Below are 19,555 nucleotides of genomic sequence, written 5' to 3'. Positions count from 1 at the left end.
TGCAAGTTTGTGCTGCTGCTTTGCCGTGCTGCAACGACCAGTCTTTGTGCAGACCAACCTCTACTGAATCACATACGCACGGTGGAAAGGAGCGTTACAGGATGACTGCCAAGCGCAGGGATCCAAACCTGTGACACAGATGAATTAGCCTACAAGAAGTGTTGTCTGGTGTGCAATATTTTATTTTATACTGTATAAACTGAGCGGGAACTGGTATGGCTGGATGGGTGGCGGCAGGCACATAAATAGCACGGGTTATTTTGCTTTCATTGAGGACATTTAAAAATGAACAAGCAGGCACAAACGCAAATGATACGTTGCTCACAGGCACCCTCTGCTGACCCCGCAGCTGCACAGAGAATTAATAACCTATTTCCAACCCTGCAGATGTGCTAGAGTGACCCCAGGCACTTACGCAACCTTTTTCATATTTATATTTTATGTTATTTTTACCCCAGAACAATCCTGGAGTAGAATTCTCTGGATCCTCAGTCTGGCCATTTCCTGATCCTATCTTCCTCCCTTAGTCTCCCTCTCTTCTTTCTCTCCCTGTCTCTCTCTCTCTTCCCCCCAAAAAAAAAAATGTTGGAGATTTTAACTACTTCCCTTCCAACAGGAAAGTTTCCTTCGGAAGCGAATGAATCCCAGTACCAATATTTTGCCAAGCTGTGATGGGGACAATTCTCAAAACCTTTCCAAAGTGCCAGGGCAAACACAAAAAGCTAAAAAGCAAGACAGGTTTGTGCACTGTTTTTTAAAAATAGAGGAGGAAATTTATGCTTGCTAGGCTGCAGATGGAAACTTCAGGCCAAGAGCAACCGACAGCTTTTGGAGTGTTTCAAAATTTGGACGCCCAACTGAAGACAATCCTTTGGAATGACCCTATTTTTAGAAACCAAAGAGTTTCTCAAGAAATTCAGGCTCATTTAAAGTGTCTCCAGCTGAGGAATGAAAAAACATCAGATGAAAATGTCAGCTAGCTTACTTTTTTCCAGCCTTATCTGTTTATTCTGTGAACTTTAGGTGAAAAGCCAAATTAAGGACTCTAATGAAAAAGTATAAAATCAAACATTAATAGGAGTAATTTTCCATTACTGCTTTTATCAGTCCAATCACTGCAAGCATGCCTTTGCTTTCAGCCTTGCTTTTTAATTACAGCATTCCAGGGATGCCAGCAAGACGCAGAGCCGTGCCTTAGTGTCAACAGCAAAATAAAATATAAAATATCACTGTAGAAAAGAAAAGAGGAGATTTAAATACTGCTAAGAGTGGGTTTTGCTTTTAACAGTGGGGAGTTCATGAAGTGAAAGTGTTCTGATCCAGTCGTCAAGTCTTACTGCACGGGTGTTGTACAGTGCTTTGTAAGACGACCCATCACTTCAAGAAATGGTAATGGGTGCCACATGTTGGTGACAATCTGAAGTCACACGTGGGAAGGGGCCCACCGAGGCCAATGGACAGTCAGGCACCTGCTTACGTGTCCTGGTTTTGGCTGGGATAGAGTGAGTTTTCTTCCTAGCAGCTGGGGGAGTGCTGGGGTTTGGATTCAGAATGAGAATAACGTTGATAACATGCTGGTGGTTTAGTCCTCGCTAAGTAGTGCTTACCCTAAACCAAGGACTTTTCAGTTTCCCATCTGCTGCCAACGAGGAGGTGCACAACAAGCCAGGAGGGAGCATAACCAGGACGGCTGACCCAAACTAGCCAAAGGGATATTCCATACCATATGTTGTCATGCTCAGTGTGTATATGGGGGGGACTTGGCTGGCAGGTGCCGATTGCTGCTGGGGACTGGCTGGGCACGGGTCAGCAGGTGATGAGCGACTGTGTTGTGCATCACTTGTCTTTCTTGGGGTTTATCTCTTTCTCGTTTTTGGTTGTCTCCCTTTTCATTACAATTATTACTGTTACATTATTATTATCATTATCATTATAATCATCATTATTTTTGATGTTGTTGTTAGCTATTGTTGTTATTATTATTAATATATTTCAATTATAAAACTGTTCTTATCTGAACCCATGGGTTTTACTGTTTTTCCAGGTCTCCTCCCCATCCTACTGGGGATCGGGGGGGTAAGAGGGCAGCTGCATGGTACCCAGTTGCTGGCTGGGGTTAAACCATAACATTAGGAAACACCAGGGGCTGTTTAAGAATATATTCCCTGTCCTCCACTGCCTGAGCCCTCTGAGATGCTCTCAATGCAAAGGCTTCGCCTAACGCATCCCAAAACCAGAGTACCAACATCTACCACACCTCAGCTGAAAGGGTGAGAACAAATACAGGGCCATATCTTCTAAACCTGCCCACGAAACTACATCCCAAGCCAGCCTGGGTCAACATAGTCCCACTCACCCTCCTGCCCCAGGCCACCGCTCCACCTCCTCCCCTTTCCTTCTCCAGGCAGCAGCAATAGTGCAGGTTTGTGGGTGGCCCAGACCAAGCTGGGCAATACCGACCATCAGCAGTTTCTGCTCGGTTAGGTTCCACCAGGGCTTCTTCCACCATACACTTCAGCACACAGCCGTACAAATGGCTCAGCACAAGGGAGAGTGATTGGGAGAAGCAAGTGGTCTAAGAGCAAGAGCAGGGAAGAGAGGCATCTCCTCTTCCACCTGCAGGACTGGCAAACACCAGGTGAAAATGACTGCAAGAACACTGCAGCCACTGCTGATGAGACCCTCAGCATAGCTTGACAGGTCATCCAATATATTTGCATTAACTGCATCCTCAGCTGGTGGGCTTTGAAGTTGAGAGAGGACCATGGGGGTGCACTTGCCCACAGACATCACTCCTCCAGCTAGTAGAGCACCACAGAAAAAAAGCGGAGCATGAACACTCCAAACCCAGAAAGGTCAAGCCCCAAACAGCTTTATTCTCATTTATCCCTGGGGATGAGCCATCAAGCTGGTAAGTCTTGAGAGAAATGGGAGGAGCCATCAGAGGAGAAAGCCTCATTTCTCCTCTGCACCTTGTTCTCTGACATAGGTTGGTTGTTCTGTCTCTGGTAACTAACTCTTTTTAGGCTCAGGACTTACCTCCACACCTCAGCACTGACTCCATGGTGCCCAAAAAGCTGTCTGGGCTGCAGGTGAGGCTACCTGCAGCTGCCAGGGCAGGCTACAAGTGGATGGACAGGGTTGGGTTTACATCACTCGGTGAAATCAAGCAGATGAGGGAAATAGTCTCCAATATCCCAGCACCTTCGGTTCCCTCCAACCCACGTTGCCCTACGCCATGGTTACGCTCAGGGTAATGTCCTCATTTGAGATACCACATGCCACCTTACCAAGTGAAATGCCTCGTGCGAGTGCTGGAAGCTCAGCAGCATATACTGCAGGACAGACAAAGCCCCCTCTCTCACGACAGGGTACAGCAGCTTGGAGAAGACCTGGTGGGGGAGAATAAAGCCAATGAGAAGGCAGGATGGCACCACAACATGCAGGAGAAGGGGCTGGCAGGAAAGAAAAGCACTGGCTGTCTGCCACAGCTGCTGGTCTGTCCTGCTCCACACTGGATATTGAAGCAGCCAGGTCTCCAGAATCATCTGCTGTCCAGAGCATCGCCTCAGGGCATCCGAAAAATGCCGTGTGAGTCATCCTCACTCTTTCAGGCTTGCTCGACGCCTGGCCCAGCAAGGTGCAGACCCCTATAACACCCCTGTGTCTCTGTGCCTCCTGATGGGCGAGGCTGTGCCAGCACAGAGGGATGCGGGATTTTCTAAAATGTGCCTCTTCTGTTTTAGTGTGGTATTTGGAACATTTATCATTAACCTTTCAGGCAAAGAGAGAGAAAGCAAAGGGCTTTTTCAAAGGCTAAGTAATGATATTTATGCTGATTTATGGAAAATGGCATAAATTGACAATGCCCTCTACCCCTTTCAGATTATACTTCTGAGAGTTTCCAAAAATCACATGTTATTTTAAGGGCTGTGTCCCTTTCCTATGCATTAACAACAAAAGGAAAGATAAAGAAAAGCTGGAGGTACTTGGCTTCTCTCCCACTGCTCAGTGCACGTGGGGGATCACAGGGACAAATGCAGTTATTGACAGTGTTCCAATACTGGTAATTATGGTCTTGATAACTTCTATGCTGGCTTCCACTGGAGGCTCAGCCAGGCGTTATCCCCGTTACACAAGGGAGGGAATAGCAGGACCACGGCGTGGACGATATCCTTGAAGTGAAGAATTTCAGCACTTGGTCACAGGGTATTCAGGGAGCGGCAAGTAGTCACTGCCAAAACAGGTGATGGCAATAGCAGCGGGGGCTTTATCTGCACTACTAAATGAACTAGGGCTGGGGCACAGGCTTTAAAACCGACCTGTGACTGTGTATGTGCCTTGTCCGTGCTGACCAGCACTGATCCAGGCACAGCTGAAGGAAAGCATGTCACATTCCCTAAGCTGGGTATTACAAGAGCTCCCAATAGTTCAAGAAGGGAAACAGTTGGTTGGCTTGAAAATCCTTGGCTTCTTTTATTTCATCACCTTTCAGATATCAGTACCTCTGCATACCAAGACCTAAAGAACTGCGGGTTATTCTGGAGAGCGTCATTCCTAGCTGCAAAACCAGTATCAGCCCACCATGCCATACACAGCAACTCAGTATTCGTAGAGGGTGCAGGGGACACAACGGTCCCTTCAAAACCCCTTGGGGACAGCACACTGTTTTCTCTACACCTCGAGTCACATCTCATCCTCATTCAGTTAAAAGGCAACAAGATACCTCAGGTGCAAGGAGAAAGCTGTTGTTCACATTCATGTTTAAAAGAGCCCACTGACCTTTTCAATTTTCAAAAGAGTAACCTCAATCAAGATGCTAAACTTTTTCACCGCAGCCAAACCCTTCAGCAGGGCAATGATCCACTTGTCTATGTTCTTTCCCAGGGGCCAGGACACCCAGTCAATCATCCTGAAATGAAATACAAACTCTTAAAAGGAAACTCAATGCACGTGTTGTGAAAGCCAAGCTCCACTCTGGGTTAAACCTCCTCCAAATTTGCGTCTGGTCAGTGGGATGACCAAGTAAGAGACAAGCTCTTCATAAGGCGTTTCACATGTTACTCAGAGCACAACGGAGCCTGAAGTGGAATTACCCCAGTGTCACCAACATGCTGTGGTTCATCAGAGGGACAGACCCAAGCCCACAGAAGAAAGTGGGGATTTCTTCCAGTAACATCAATCAACTTGAGTTCAAGTTTTTCATGCTGATACAATGCTCTATGTCACCTGTGTGAGATGTAGATCAAGGTCTTTGCATTGTCACCGTTAGAAAACAAGTGATACCGGTATGATCTCTGTGTTGTTACTGGTAAGGAAAAAACGCTCAGATACAGATCTTTTAATTCCTGCATGAGAAACATGGATTTCCAAAAACACGTTAAAAAAAAATAATACTGGTAACCCTAATAGAAGCTAGATATTCCTGAATGTCACAGCTAACAAATTTCATCTATAGCCATTCAACAAATATGTTGTCATTTTTCCACAAGTAACAAGTACTTTACAGAAGTAACTCATTAAAAAAAAAAACCCACCTCAGACTAGGTGATGACACATTGTTTCTGTTTAAGTTTAAACAAAAATGGGAGGTAACTAGGGCTGGGGATCTCCAAAAGTCAAACCAACCATTTCAGTACCTTTAGTTTGAAGGTATCCCAGATCTCCGGTCTCCCACCTCAGTCCAGCTGTCTTACCCAGTCAGTCCCTTTTGCCTATCAGCCTGTATCTCGTGCAAAATAGATGAAGAGAACACAGCTAGCTAACTGCCACAAGGCAAAGAGCAGGAATAAGTGCAGTCTACAAGGCACTGGAAAAATAAAAAGCTAGCAATAAAGAAAACTTGAAGAGCAGAATATGTTGGGATGTTGAGAAATACCACAAGCCAAGCTAACCTGGGTAATTAAGCGAATCCCAGAAAAGCTCCCACAGACATTTGCATCAGAGGAGAGTAAGGAAAGCCACGCAATCACTGTATACAGAAGATGTGGTGGTGATTAAGCCATGATATGGCCTCTAGATGGGACGTGCAAACTAAACACATACTCTGCCTCCATTTTCAGCCAGAGGAAGGAATTGATCAGGGTGACAAAGAGGAGGCAGATAAAAGATTTGAGAATGGAAACAAAAGCAACAGCAGCGGATGTGAAAGCAAAACGTGAAGAGCTCATGAACTCCAAACAAAAGGAGCTGGTCATTTCCCTCAGGTAAACTTCAACTCTGGTGAGTTTTAATGACTCTGTTAACTCTGGCGTGGTGTTTTATGTGGAAAGAACAGGAATACAGTTCCTATAATGAAGGCAGGCAACAAGGGGATGACTGGGAAGAAGGGATAGCATGCCACAGGGGGTTACCATAAGTGCCAAAGTCAGGTTTGTCAGGATATACGAATTTCTAGTCAAAGGACAGAAATAGATCACATCTGACTGGCTATCTGAAAGGAGTTTACAAACAAGGTTCTTCAGGATCTAATTCTGTTAGCACAAACATCCTGAACATGGCTGTGAAACTTGTGATGATGCAAAGCTGGGAGGTGTTATCAACACAAGAGGAGGATCAAAGTATCATGAGGAAAACCCTCAGGATTAGAAATGTAAAACTGGGAGGAAATGTCTCAAAATGCGTGCAAGAAAGGGATGCTACATGACGGTAACTCGTCTGCTTGAAGACGATCAGCCAGACACCAGGTGACTACAAGTTCCCAGTGTAACAGTAGACATGGAGAAGACCAGCACCATGCCGTGGTGCATGGAAAAGGTGTTTTCTATGGCAAAACGATGACCTCTCAAGCTGTTCTCTAAGGCCACGATGAACTGCACCTGGAACATGGTGCACAAACATCATCATCCACGTCCCAGACCAATGAACTGAAGTGGGAGCTGGTGCAGAAAAAGCCTGTTAAGGTGATCAGGGAAATGAAGAACATTTCCTGCAAGAAAAGCTTAAAATAACCTGGCTTGTTTAGCACAGCCGCAGGAAAGCAGAGATGGGAAGGGACAGCTCTGCCTGCATACACTGAAGGAATAAACAACAGGGAGGCAAAAGAGCTATTTCAGCTATTTATGTTGGCACAAGATCAATTAAACTATAAGATGGCCAGAAATACATAGAGGCTGGCTATTAGAAGAGAGATTTGAACCATTAAAGCAGCCCGGTGGTGGAACAGCTATGGAAGAAGAGCAGTGGGAGCAGAAGCCCCTCCTGCTGTGAGGCGTGGAGTTGAACATTCATGAAAGGGGTCTGTAATGTCAACGCCTATAAAGCAAGGAGATGGAGCCAGAGATCCAAAGGTCCCTCTTCACCCTATCTTCTTTTACGCAGGCATAAAATACATACAAATGAATTTGTGAAAGGAAAAGGATCGTCATTAAAAAAACATTTATATAAAATCTTTTTGTGCCCTCGTCTGTTAATAACGATGTAATTTGGCTACCTTGCCATGCTATTTTATTGGAATGAAAAAGTTAACTTACCCGCACAGATGCTTGTCTGTTTTAAGCTATTTTTTACCAGCACTAGTGGTTAAGTTACAGTCCTGCCTGCTGCTTGCCTGTGTTGCTACAAGAGGAAGAAATTACATTTTAAATTCACATTGCACTTTCCACATTGCAAGATCTACAAATTAGGGCCCAAATTTTCCAAAGGAGCCATTGGTTTGGTATGCTAAACTTTTAAAAGCTCAGACCCTGATTTCCAGATGTAGAAGTGCCTGCATCACTGCGTGACAGCAGATGCCTTCTTCAGCTGGACCCGGGCTCTTTGAAACAGATACACCCCCAGGGGAAAAAAAAACATTTAGAAAAACCAAATCAGTAGAGTACTTCTGGAGTCATGGATGCACATTAATAGATTTATCTGGAAAGAGACAAACTCCAAAAGAAATGCTCTAAAAGAAGCTGTGGTGTGCACTTATACCAGCAGGTGCCAGGCTTGCTTTTTTTTCTAACCACTGTTGGTTCTTCAAAGGCTTGATCAGAAGCTCCACCCTACATCCAGTTTATTCCCCCCTTATTCCCAAACTCCTCACATTTTTAGAGGAGGAGATTTCTGCATGGGACCACTTTGTCAGGGACCCTAAGCTGAAAGATTCTTTCAACTTGTACATTTTTCTTTGATTTTCTACACATGGAGCACACGCTCGGCGAAAGGCTGACAGTCATGCAGTTTTCTGGGGCACCCTTCTGCCATAAACCAGGCACCAAAACATCCGCATTTCTAAGTGATCTTAATTACATTTTGCAGGCTCTGCTTAATGTTTGGCTAACTCTACGTAATCGTCTACTCATCCTTCCGTGTCCCAAAGAGTGTTTTAAGGAATGATGCAATTGATTTTGCAACCTCTATATTTAGGCACTGGCGCTCTTCAGAGGATTTATCACCTGGGGCTTGCAGCAGCAGGTGCCCAGAAGAAGAAAAAGATGGAGAATAGGGTTAAGAACTGAACTGAAAACGTAATCTTTTGTCTTGCATTGCTCTGGACTCTGGGAAAACCATGACCTTCCCCAGCAAGTCAAAGAAAAGCAGCCGCTTTCTGTGTACAGAAAGTTCCCATCAGGAACAATGTGTGTTTCTGTCATGTAAGCTGAGGGGTGGGGGGAGGCACACAAATCATGTGTAATAAGAAGATTAAAAGAGATGTTTCCAGCGAGATCAAGTCACAGCAGCTTCCTTGGGTTAAGTGAATGTGCGACTGCATGTGAACATCACCTATTTAAATGGAGAACTCTAAGGAAAGCGTGGGTTGAAGACAGAATCATAGAATCATTTAGGTTGGAAAAGACCCTTAAGATCTTTGAAGATACTCCTGAGCAAGTGTGGAGCAAGGCACTGGAGCACAGAAGAGCTGTGGGACTTGGACACGGTGACTGTGTTCACTTTGCAGCACTGGTGCTGCAAAGACCAGGTTGAGCGTTATCAGGTAGCATTTCAGTCACCACTCTTGATCATGCCTTGACAAGGTCTACACTGACTCCACCTGCACAGAGAGCAGGGATACGCTTTGTACAGCACCAAGATCCAGACCGGCAGCGCTACGTTCATCTGACAAAGGTCAAGGTGGGATCATTGAAACAGCGGGCATACCTCCCTTTCCAAGATTTTTAGCAGTGACTAGTGGTGTAGGATGCTGTCCTTCTGAAGGGAGATGGAGATCAACATGAAATTCTGTGAAGGAGATTTTTGTGAAGAAAAGGCCCTCAACAGCTTCTGGAAAAAAATCAAAACTTTTCAAGGTATCTTATGCTGGGCATTCTGTAACATCATTTATTTCTAAGAAAAAAAGAAATCAAATCAAACCAAACAAATACTACTACTACTAACAATAATGTCTTTACTCTAGTTCTCTAGGCCTTCAGGGCTGGAAGGAAGGATCCAGAAATTCCCTTTTTCCCCAGACACTCTTCACTGAACAGCACCAGCCAAAGTGGCTGGGATAAAAGCACGCAGAGAATGGAGTGCAGCTTTGGGGCAGGTTTTTCTCCGAACCGAGAATGACGTTCCCTAATGCAACCTCTCCTACCTGCCAATAGCCGTCATCATTTGCACATCGGTGATGCTGTCATCGTTGGTTAGGTTTCTTATGACGCCATCCATGAGCTCCAGAGGGACAAACTGGACCACGCTGGCCAAGGCATTGGATGGTGCTTCCTGCTCCTCTGCAAGACATGGACGAGCGCCAGCAGTGAAAATGTCAGTTGCCAGGAAAACCAGGCACATGAGGTCATCTCTCGTCTCTAAAAGCCAAATCATTTCTGCCTCTGTAAATGGGGTGGCAGTCAGCTGGTGTAAATGAGCAATGTGAAGTCCACACTTAGCAGTGCCAGGAGGAGAATTCCCCAAATCCCAGTGTAGCACATAGTGAGGCTGGGTCGTAACAGATGGGCTGCTGCATGAAGCCATACACAGCCCCAAGGGAGGAAGAGATCACAGGCACAACAACGTTCTCAGGCCAACCCTGGGTCCCACATTTCCTCTGCATGCACTGAAAAACCCATCTCCTCATGGGCTTAGGAATAACTGGAGCAGGAGCTCACCTGCCAGCAGAGAGCCCAGCCTGGAACCTCCAAAAATCTTCTGTGACCCTCTGCAATAACCTAAAGGCCCCAGAAGTCAGATAAATATCTTCTGTCCCACCTTAAGATACAACCACCCTCCAGAGAGACAGCAGAGCTTCCTGTCTCTAGACTAGTGAGAAATAACTCCTGAACTTTGTCCCTAGCTTCTGGTAGGGAGCAGGCTGTGGGGTCCCATCAAGTCAGCCATCAGAGTGACGTTTCTAAAAGCTTTCAAGCCCCACTCTAACCAGCTGCAGATAAGGTGCTCTCCATTAAGCCCAACTGATGCTGGAAAATGCTGAACACACAAACTTACGCTGCAAATATTTCAACCCACTTAACGCCTGTGTACAGAGTCTGTGTACTTTCAGGGGATATTTTTTTCCTAGCTTAAAGCCCTGGGTAACGTTTAGGGATACTTGTTTATTACATTCCAGCTGTGGCTGTATTTCTGGAGTGGAGGAGAACCATGCAAGATGTCAAACTAATCAAATTTGACTTCATCAGAGCCAACATTCACATTCCCAGCCTTTTGTTTTTTGTTTTTTGTTTAATTACCTGTTGAAGAAATGATAGTGAACAGCTCCTTCAAAGAAGGCAGGATGGCTGAGGTCTGAGTCCTCCAGATCCTCTGCAGCAAACTGCTCACTTTGTTCACCTGCTCCAAAAACTGCATGATGTCCTCTTCTCCCTCGGAGATGCACTGGAACTGCCCGATGCACCGGATCAGCTGCTGGCAAAACAAGACCTGGTGTTTGCCGGTGGGGATGCACTGAGGATGCTGGGTTAAGAGTTTGCTGATCTTCGCACACTGCTTGGGGCTGGGCCTCTCACAGACTTTCCGGAGCACCTCGATCCTCAATAAGCTGAAGATGCTGTTTGCTGACGGGCTTTCCAAGACAAACTGCAGTCCTAACTGGATATAATCAAGTACGTAATGGCTTCTCTTCCCCAGAGGTCCATAGCCTTCCTGGAGGAGACTCAGCAGGAAGCGGACGTTGAAGAACTCCTCAAACTCCTCTGGGTGGTAGTGGCCATAGACCTCCAAAACCTCTTTCCCGATCTCTCTTTTATACTTGGTGTCCCCTGTGAGATAAAGCTTGGTAGACAGCTCCAGCATGGACCAGCACTGCTCACTGTCCATGGGCTGCTTTGCTGCCTCAATGACACGCCTCACAAGCCCTTGCTTCACATTGTTGGGGTATGAGGACATCACCACAGCTTCCAGTATCTTATCCATCTCTGCTCCCAGCTGCTGAAAGAGAGGAACAGAGCAGCAGATTAGTTCAAGCAGGGTCTGCTGAGCTTTCAACCCCAACTTGGCAAGGAAGGTTAAAGAAGCAGAGCTTGAGAACTGTCTGGGACCACTATGAAGATGACAATTTTTGTGCCATTTTCATGGTGGCATTCAAAAATAGTTTCCATTCTGGTCCTGTTTGACTGAGACTAAAGCCCCCAAACTGAATGAGCACACAAAAGTACAGAACGTCTTTGGACTAGTCACACATATGAGTGTTTTGTCTTGTAAACAACCAACTACAATCTTATACTTGACCCTAGGGATGGGTGAGCTCCCCCTCCTTGATGGGTTCAGCAACTCAAGATGGTGCTCCATGTCTCCCAAAATCCAATCCCTGCTGGAGACAGCCTGCCATAGACCCAGGGAGGGGCTGAGTAGGGAATTAGGGGAGCCAAGGTCTTCCATTGGTGTCTGCTGGCTCAGGTGTCCTCAAGAGGCAAAGACACTCGCAATGATTGTCTTCACATTCAGGGAAGGAGAGAAAAGCCTTGGGAAGCAGAGATGGCATTGCAGCCTCTCCCCGTGCCATAGCAGTGGGGTACGTTCGACATTTATGCTGCGCTGCCAGCCACTCCAGCTGAGTGGTGCAGTCTTGGCTGCTCCCCAAGGACCTTGCCGCATTTGTATGCAGGACCAAAGCGAGAGGGGAGAGAAACTGCAGAGTCAGGCAAAGTTTCCCATTCGTCACGGCCCAAATTCACCAGCAATGAAGTGTTAGAGGAGAAAGTGCTTAAAAAACCCCAAAGGATTTCCCTGGAAATGCTCAGAACAACATTTACAACCAGGTGTCAGGTGCACTACTGCACAAGAAACCCTGTTACAGAGTGATAAAATTAGATAGCCAGGATTTCCTAAAACATGTTACAGGGACTATATAAAGACTCACCCACAGCAGGTCCCCCCAGTGCGATGTGCTGCACAAATACATGTTTGGAGAACATCCCTTCCTGCCCATAGCCTGAAACGATCCATGTGGGAGAGAGAAGGAAGGCACGTATCATCTTTGTTACCTAAATGAGGAATCAAGGCAGTACAGATCCACCCAGGCTCATGTGCGTCTGACCAGAAGACTAATCACCACCGTTTGGTTCCTCAGTTTCCTAATCTGAGAAATGAGGACAATGTGCAGCAATTCCTAGTGGGGTTGTCTGGAACTTCCTTCGTTAGCACTTAGAAAGCATTTGAAGCTTTTCAAGTGGGTAGTGTTATATTAACAAAAAAAATGTATGCACAGGTAGTATGTACTCCAGGTATGTTTTTCACAGATAACATCCAGAAGGGACCTCAGACGATGCCCTCCAAGGACCATCTCATCCCTGGAGTAAGCCAGAATGTACCTTCTCTCCTGGTAGACAGCTGCTTGCATGGGGAAAACCCATGCCAGATACAAACCTCAAGTTCTGGCTCACAGCAGCTTGGCTGGGAAGCCTTCTCACTTGACCAAAATCCACCTCTTCCCACCACTGCTTCCCCCACAATCTCACAGGATGAAAACAACCATGATATATGCATGGCCACCTCCCCATCCAGCGATGATGGCAGCCTAGGCTGCAATGTCTTTCCAGGCACCACGATGGCCTTTCTGTCCCCTGCCTGTTGACTCATAAGGTCCTCTGTTCCTGTGCTGGATTTATTTTTCCCCATCGAGCATCACTGCTGCTTTCCCTGCAACAAGCTATGGCAGAGCTGATGCTCCTCATTGGACTCTTGAGGGACCAGCATACAATAAACCAGTGACAAATGAGGACAAGGTAAGAAGAGAGAATAAAAGCCCACAGGTAATGTATTTTCACCGCAAACTGAGGGTACCACAGCGACAGCAAAGGCTAAAAGCCAACCTGGAGAGCAGATGGGGCTTGCAGACAGACCAGAAATCAGGAGGAGCAGTTGTCCTAGCTGTAGGTCAGTGGTCATCTTGGCCATACAGAGACTGGCGCAGACCTGCAGTCAAGCTGGTACCCCCTTCACCTCCTCTCTACAGCTTCACAGCCTGAACCATGACACCCCAAGCATCTGGCAGATAGATAAGTTACCAGGAAGAGACAGGAGGATCTACAGTGCTCACTCGTTGCGTCTCACCAGTACGTGGTTACTTCCCTGGAGCAATCCATGTGGAGTGTGGCACAGTGCTGTGGAAACATCACACAGGCAGGACGACCAAATCATGGCCACAGACCTTTTAGATCTAACCCCACAAATCACCACAGTCCACAGCCCACCAGTGTATGTGGTGTTGGGTGGCTCCCTGCCCCTCTTGGCGGTGATGGTGGTCCACTGCTGTTCCCAGTATGACTGGGCTTTTAGCCACTTCAGCATTGCCAAACTCCACCCAGATTTTCCATGCAAAGAGTCTACCTCTGCCTGAATTTTGAGATGAACTTGCAGTTTACATCCTGAAAGGGCTTCATTCTTTCTCAGGCTGATCACAGAAGGGGACATGAAGATGGATCACCCCAGGCTTGCTGCCTCTCCAGGTCTCATCTAACATACTGTGGCGGGGACAAGGCTGAAACCAACTCCCCATGTAGTCAACAGACAAACAAGTGCCAATGGAGAGTATCCAAGGACTGTAAAGGCAAAGCATCTTCCTCATCGAGAAACGTTGTAGTGTCTGATATTGACATTAGGACCTCAAAGACCCACGGGGAGAACCACCTGAGTTGAGCTTGTGGTGGAGGGTCCATGCTGTCCTCACCAACGAAGGACTTTTCAGTACAAGGCTGCGCAGCAGCTAACACAGTCCCACCTACATCTGTCCAGCTGCCCCAGTGCCAGCAGGAGGGAACACACAGCCCGTGTTTCTGTTGTGTATCGGGGTATGCTAAGCTGCCCCCCGGGCATGGGCCAGACAAAGCCAGGGTAGAGGATGTTAGCCAGGGAGCCCCTAAGGAGTCATTTACAATATATATGACAATCTTAGAACGATATTAAAACAGCACTCATGTTGCTTTGTAATACATAACGATAAATATTGCAGTCTCAAAACGACGCTAAAAAAGCGTTCTACACTAAAAGATCATTCACATTCCAAAGGTTAGGAATTAAGATGGCTAATTCCACCCCAGCACAGCCCCAGACGCTTCCAGAGAGGTATTATGGAAAGGATCTCATAATAACTTTTCTTTTTCCCCACGCCAGGACCTGCCTGGAGAGTGAATCAGGGTTTGCAGTGAAGGAGACCGTTGCCTGTAAGATCACTCTCGTTTCTTGTGGAAATTGGAATTGTGTCATAAATAACCCAGGGAGCTGCAGGAGAGGGAAGGGCAGTTCCATTGCTGGGCAGCCAAATGCTGCCTTGGAGACCTGATCCCTGGCTCTCTGTTTAATACTCAGATAAAGAGACTAAATGCTCAGATAATCAGGCTTCTATAATGAGTCCTCCTGAAGCGGGACAACCTTTCTGCACTTCATCTTCCTCACTGGCAGTAAGAAGTCACAGACAAGTTGGGAGGATCAGCTCATTCCTGCTGGTGAAGAGAACCAAGTTCCTGGAGCACACAAGGATGCTGCAGAAGGTCAAAGTGTTAATTATTAATCTGCAGAACTGCTTTGAGGTTCCCATCTGTTCTGTAGCTCACATAAAACAGAAAGTACACAATATGAGCTTTGCAGCGAAACAGAAAAATATGCCACGAAATGGCAAAGCTGTTCTGCTCCCCTGGTGGACAGCTGGCAGGAGCAACGTGGGTAAAATCACAGAACCAGGAGGGAAGGGACCTTGGGAGGTCTCTAGTCCAACCCCTGCACAAAGCTGAAATCAAACCAAGCTGCTCAGGGCTTTGTCTGTTTAGACCTTAAAAACATCCCAGGATGGAGATCATGCAACCACCCTGGGCCACCTGCCCCAGTGCCTAATCAGCTCATAGTGGGAAGTTTTTCCTTATTTCCAGTTGGAAACCCTTGTTTCAATTTACGTCTGTTTCTTCTCACTCTCCTGCCATGCCATGCACTGCTGTGAAAAGCCTGGCTCTACTTCCTGAATAATGTCCTTGTAGGCATGTGGGGGGGGTGGGGGGGGTGGTGTGTGTGCTGCTGCTACCAGTCAGTCCCCAGCCTTCACCAGTGCAAGGGCTTAGTCCACGCTGGGTTAGTCCATCCCACGTCCATCCCTGCTCGGTGAGCCCATCCCGCATGAGCCCATCCCAAGTGCAGGACTTTGTCTTTGTCCTTGTCGAATTCCACAAGGTTCTTGTCAGCCCCAGCCTGTCCTGGTCCTCCTCTATGGCAGCCCTGCCCTCAGGCGTATTGACTGTTCCCCCCAGTTTGGCGTCACTCACAAATGCAATGAGGTGAATTCCATCTCCTTCTCCAGGTTGTTGATAAAAATATTAAAAAGGGAAAGTTCCAGGATAGTTCCAGCCCATTTCCTACCCAAGTAGAAGTCCACCCATCTAGACTGCAGTTTCTTTTGTGTCTTTGATACACGGATGCTGCAGGACATCATCTCAAAAGCCTTACTGAAGTCAAAGAAGACAAAATCCACAGTCTCCCTTCATCCACAGATCTACCAGTCCATCCTTAAAGGCCATCACATAGATCAAGCATGATTCACCTTTGGTAAGTGAATGCTGATCATTCCCAGTCACCTCCTCCTTCATGTGCCCACACACAGCTTCCAAGAAGATGTGCTCTATGATCATCCCAAGAACCAAAGGGAGGTCAACAGAAGTAGGTTCTCAGATAACCCTTCCTGATTTTCTGAAGATGTGCTAGAGAGGGAGATGTGCTTTGGAAGAGGGAGGGATGTCTTCCGTCTCATCCTTGTCACGCAGATGTTCAGACCTACAAAACTGTCCTGAGGACACTCTCTGTTCCACCTGGCAGATCAACAGGTGTTGATGGCATTGGGTACCACACGCTCCATTCACAAACACACACCAGGGTCCACAGTGCTTTTGCCCCTGCCCCCTCAAAATAAAAGGGTGCTGTGAAAAAGAGCAGCCCTGGCTCCAGACTTTAATTCCATCTAAAGCCACAAATAAAATGAAGTATTTCATCAACATTTGCAATAGGTGTTGCTGACCATGAGATGTGTCTCTGCAAGGACAGATACCCAACCATGCTCTAGAAAGCAAAGTGGGAAAGGAGATTTAAGCAAAAAAGCAGCATCGACCAGCTTGGCTTCACTCTCCAAACAAAGTAAACCGAAAAAAAAAAAAGCCAAACCCCGGCCTCAAGATGAAAAGTCACCTTGGGCATTGCTTGGCTCTAATCTTCATAATCTGTACTGTTCAGAGGCATCCTTAAATTTTTCTTCTGTCTGTGTCTTTTCCTTAATTAGGATTCATTTCAATTGAAGTTTCTCCAATTAGTTCTAAATCAGTTCATTCCCCTGTCCCTGCCAGCAGCAGATTTCCTGCAAAGGCTCCTTAGTATATTTTTCCAGAATGAAATATCAGTTCCCACACCCCAAATCTTACAAAGCTCTGAAAACATAGACCTGAGATGTATCTTACCTTTAGGAAATCCTGGCGATAAATTCAGCACATTTCCTACAACAGTATCACATACTGTTTGATGAATACCACTAAGGGAGAAAAAAATCCCACCATCCAAACACAGACTGATAAATGACATAATTTGCTTCTTACAAAGAAAAAGAAATCATGATGTACTTCCCTGAATTCTCTGGAGATTTTGAAGTAGAGAAACCAGATTCACCTTTTATTGTCCTTAAGTCCTGCTGAAACGGTTCCTTTCATGTCAGCCAAGACATTACAGTTATTCTTGCTGCATCCTCCAGGCAGCCAGGCAATTAGGGCTCAATCCTGCAGCATGCTGAGCTGCTGCAGGGTGGAAGGGAGCGCACCCCGTGCCTTGCTAGAGCACAAAATACTGCGCAAAAAATACTGTATTCTCTAAAATTTCTACAAAATTTGCCATTTGGCATACTTCTTCAAAGGGCCAGCCCTTGCTGTATCACAGCTCTCTAGATCTGTCTTCCAGGAACATCAAAGGAATTGTGTCCTAATGATTATTACTTTTTTTGCAGGGAACAAATGTTCTTTTAATTCATAGGCAAAGGGGATTTTTTTTTGGGGGGGGTCCGAAGTACCTACCTGCTCACCCAGCCAAGAAGGGGAAATTACAGCCTGCAGCTCATCATTACCACATCCGATCGATACAGCCTGACCCGCAGGTATTGGACAGTCACAGTCATCCTTATCACTCCCCTATGACTGTTTTTCTAAAAGGCTCAAAAGCCCTCTAAATAACTAGGAAGAAACAGCAATTTCCCTACAGAGTTGGAAATCATCAAACAAAGGCCAGTGCTGGGCCCTCACCCATGTACTGCACCTCCTGCCGCTGCCTCCCCGTGATCTAGTATAACTTATACATCTGGTTATACTCTTCATTTCGTTGAGATCTAGTTCTTCTGACTGAATAACCTTAATTAATGTCAGCGATGTGATTCCATTCCAATGATCTTCTGTGTATGCATCAAGCAGTCGCAGCAATTTAATGCTCTGGTTTCTATCTTGAGTCCTCCCAATGACACAATTGCTGCTTCTCCCTTTACTTCTCTCTTAATTATTTCACATCCAGCTATTCTTTATTCTCTGAAGCCTCAGCCTCCCTTATATGTTATTTGCACCGTAATAATGCCTGGAGGCTTCAACTGAAATAGAGCCCGCTGGCCTACAAACTGTGTCTGTGGGAATACACACAAGGGAGTAACTCTCTCACTTAAGCGACACAGCAGACACCATTCACGCTGCTGTAGCCGTACAAAATACCGAGGCACATCCAAGCCAAACCATTTGCTCAAGGAGATGCAATAGGTCGTGGCAGAGCCAGCAGCCAAACCTGCAAATATATTAACAGCAATGCTCCACCTCACATTGCTTGCTTCAGCTGCTATCCCAGTTGCACCCAGGCAAGCGCCATGGCAGAGCAGAGGATCAGGTCTGTTTTCACGAGATCTGGGCAGAAACTCAGAGCAAATAAATGCAGAAAAATCCAGTTAAATACCCCGTTGGAATCAGAAGTGAGACCCTACCCCTCTGCAGTCGTAAGAGGGAAAAACTGCCAGCACAGAAGCCCAGCCAAATTTTTTTGCATGTAATTATAATCCGCCTTTCTACATTCACCTTCTCTTTTCAAGGAGATCACATATTCTTCGCTCTCTGTCCCAAACTGCTTTCCAGTGACAGATTGCGCTTGTGTTGCACGTCTCCTACTCACTAGAGCTAATTACTCCTGGCTGGCAAGGCTCTTCGTGCTTTCCTGTCCTCTGCTGCGCTGAATCAGAACTGCCCTTTAGTACCACCCCGATGGAGATCCCCCTCCAGCCACGGGCAGCAGCAGATTTGGAGCAGGAGGTTGTCCCCATGCTCTGCAGGATCTTCCACCCTGCTCAGCAGCTTTCTGTCCCCTCTGGAGAGTGAAGATTTATTTGCTCATCACCACCCAGCTGGACTGTTGCATTTTGCGTGGCTTTGCTGTACATCAGGAGCTCCACCCTGGGAACAGCATGTTTCTCTCCTGTGGCCTCACAACTTTTCTAAGGGTTCCCTAAAAAGTAACTAACCAAAAGACACCTACTTGCAATCAGCCTAAATTTACCATGTAGTAGTCCCTTCCTTTACTAAAATCTGTTGATGTTTTTGACCCACAGACCACTGCAGACCCTTTTCCTTTCTTCTGCTGTACCACAGATGTAAGCAGTCCTTTTTCCTCTAAAACATTATAGATATGTTCGACCGTACCATACAATTCTATCAGTCATCTCCAAGTAACCTACCACGGCCTTAATTCATGGACAACAGTGCTGGGCTGCTGCCCCACCTGACCCCATCTATCTTAGCTACCCTGCTTTCTTATTTATTTCTCCAGTGCTTCTTCTTTGATCCCTTTGGTGCACACAGATCCCCCAGTCTCTTCTCTTGCTCTGTGTTTTTTGCTGTTAGGCACCCAGTCATTTAAAAACAAAAAAAAAGGCTTTGGCTGGATGTCAAAGCGATCAGTGCAGTAATATCAAATAAACCCCAAGGCTCTAAAAATCCCCTCTTTCTCCAGATGACTCCTCACAGCTCCGTTCCTCCCCTCAGGTCAACAGCTACACACACGTATCTCTAATACCTACCTGTATCCTTTCCTAATAAAGCATCTCAGAACCATCGCTAGCATATTATCAGCTGTCCTGGTATGGATGCAGAAAGCAAGACACAAGGAATTCAATTCCTCTCTCCCATTGCCTTGA

General features: G+C 46.3%; 1 protein-coding gene across 3 annotated transcripts in view; it reads right to left on the bottom strand.

Annotated features, from left to right (window-relative positions):
* USP35 (ubiquitin specific peptidase 35) overlaps positions 1-19,555 on the bottom strand; it is a 30,089-nt gene that overhangs the window by 6,931 nt on the left and 3,603 nt on the right. For 2 of the 3 annotated variants that reach the window (XM_037376739.1, XM_037376740.1), the window contains exons 2-5: positions 10,611-11,307; positions 9,518-9,653; positions 4,783-4,912; positions 3,291-3,392 (exon numbers count right to left, since the gene is read on the bottom strand). In XM_037376739.1, coding sequence (XP_037232636.1) covers positions 3,291-3,392; positions 4,783-4,912; positions 9,518-9,653; positions 10,611-11,292 — 1,050 coding nt within the window. In that variant the 5' untranslated portion in view covers positions 11,293-11,307. The remainder of the gene's footprint in view (positions 1-3,290; positions 3,393-4,782; positions 4,913-9,517; positions 9,654-10,610; positions 11,308-19,555) is intronic. The other variant, XM_037376738.1, reaches the window with a different exon arrangement.

The sequence above is a fragment of the Falco rusticolus genome, chromosome 2 (genome assembly GCF_015220075.1).
Source record: "Falco rusticolus isolate bFalRus1 chromosome 2, bFalRus1.pri, whole genome shotgun sequence".
NCBI classification, from domain to species: Eukaryota; Metazoa; Chordata; class Aves; order Falconiformes; family Falconidae; genus Falco; species Falco rusticolus.
Note: the sequence above shows the minus strand (reverse complement) of the source record. Positions and strands in the feature narration are given on the sequence as shown.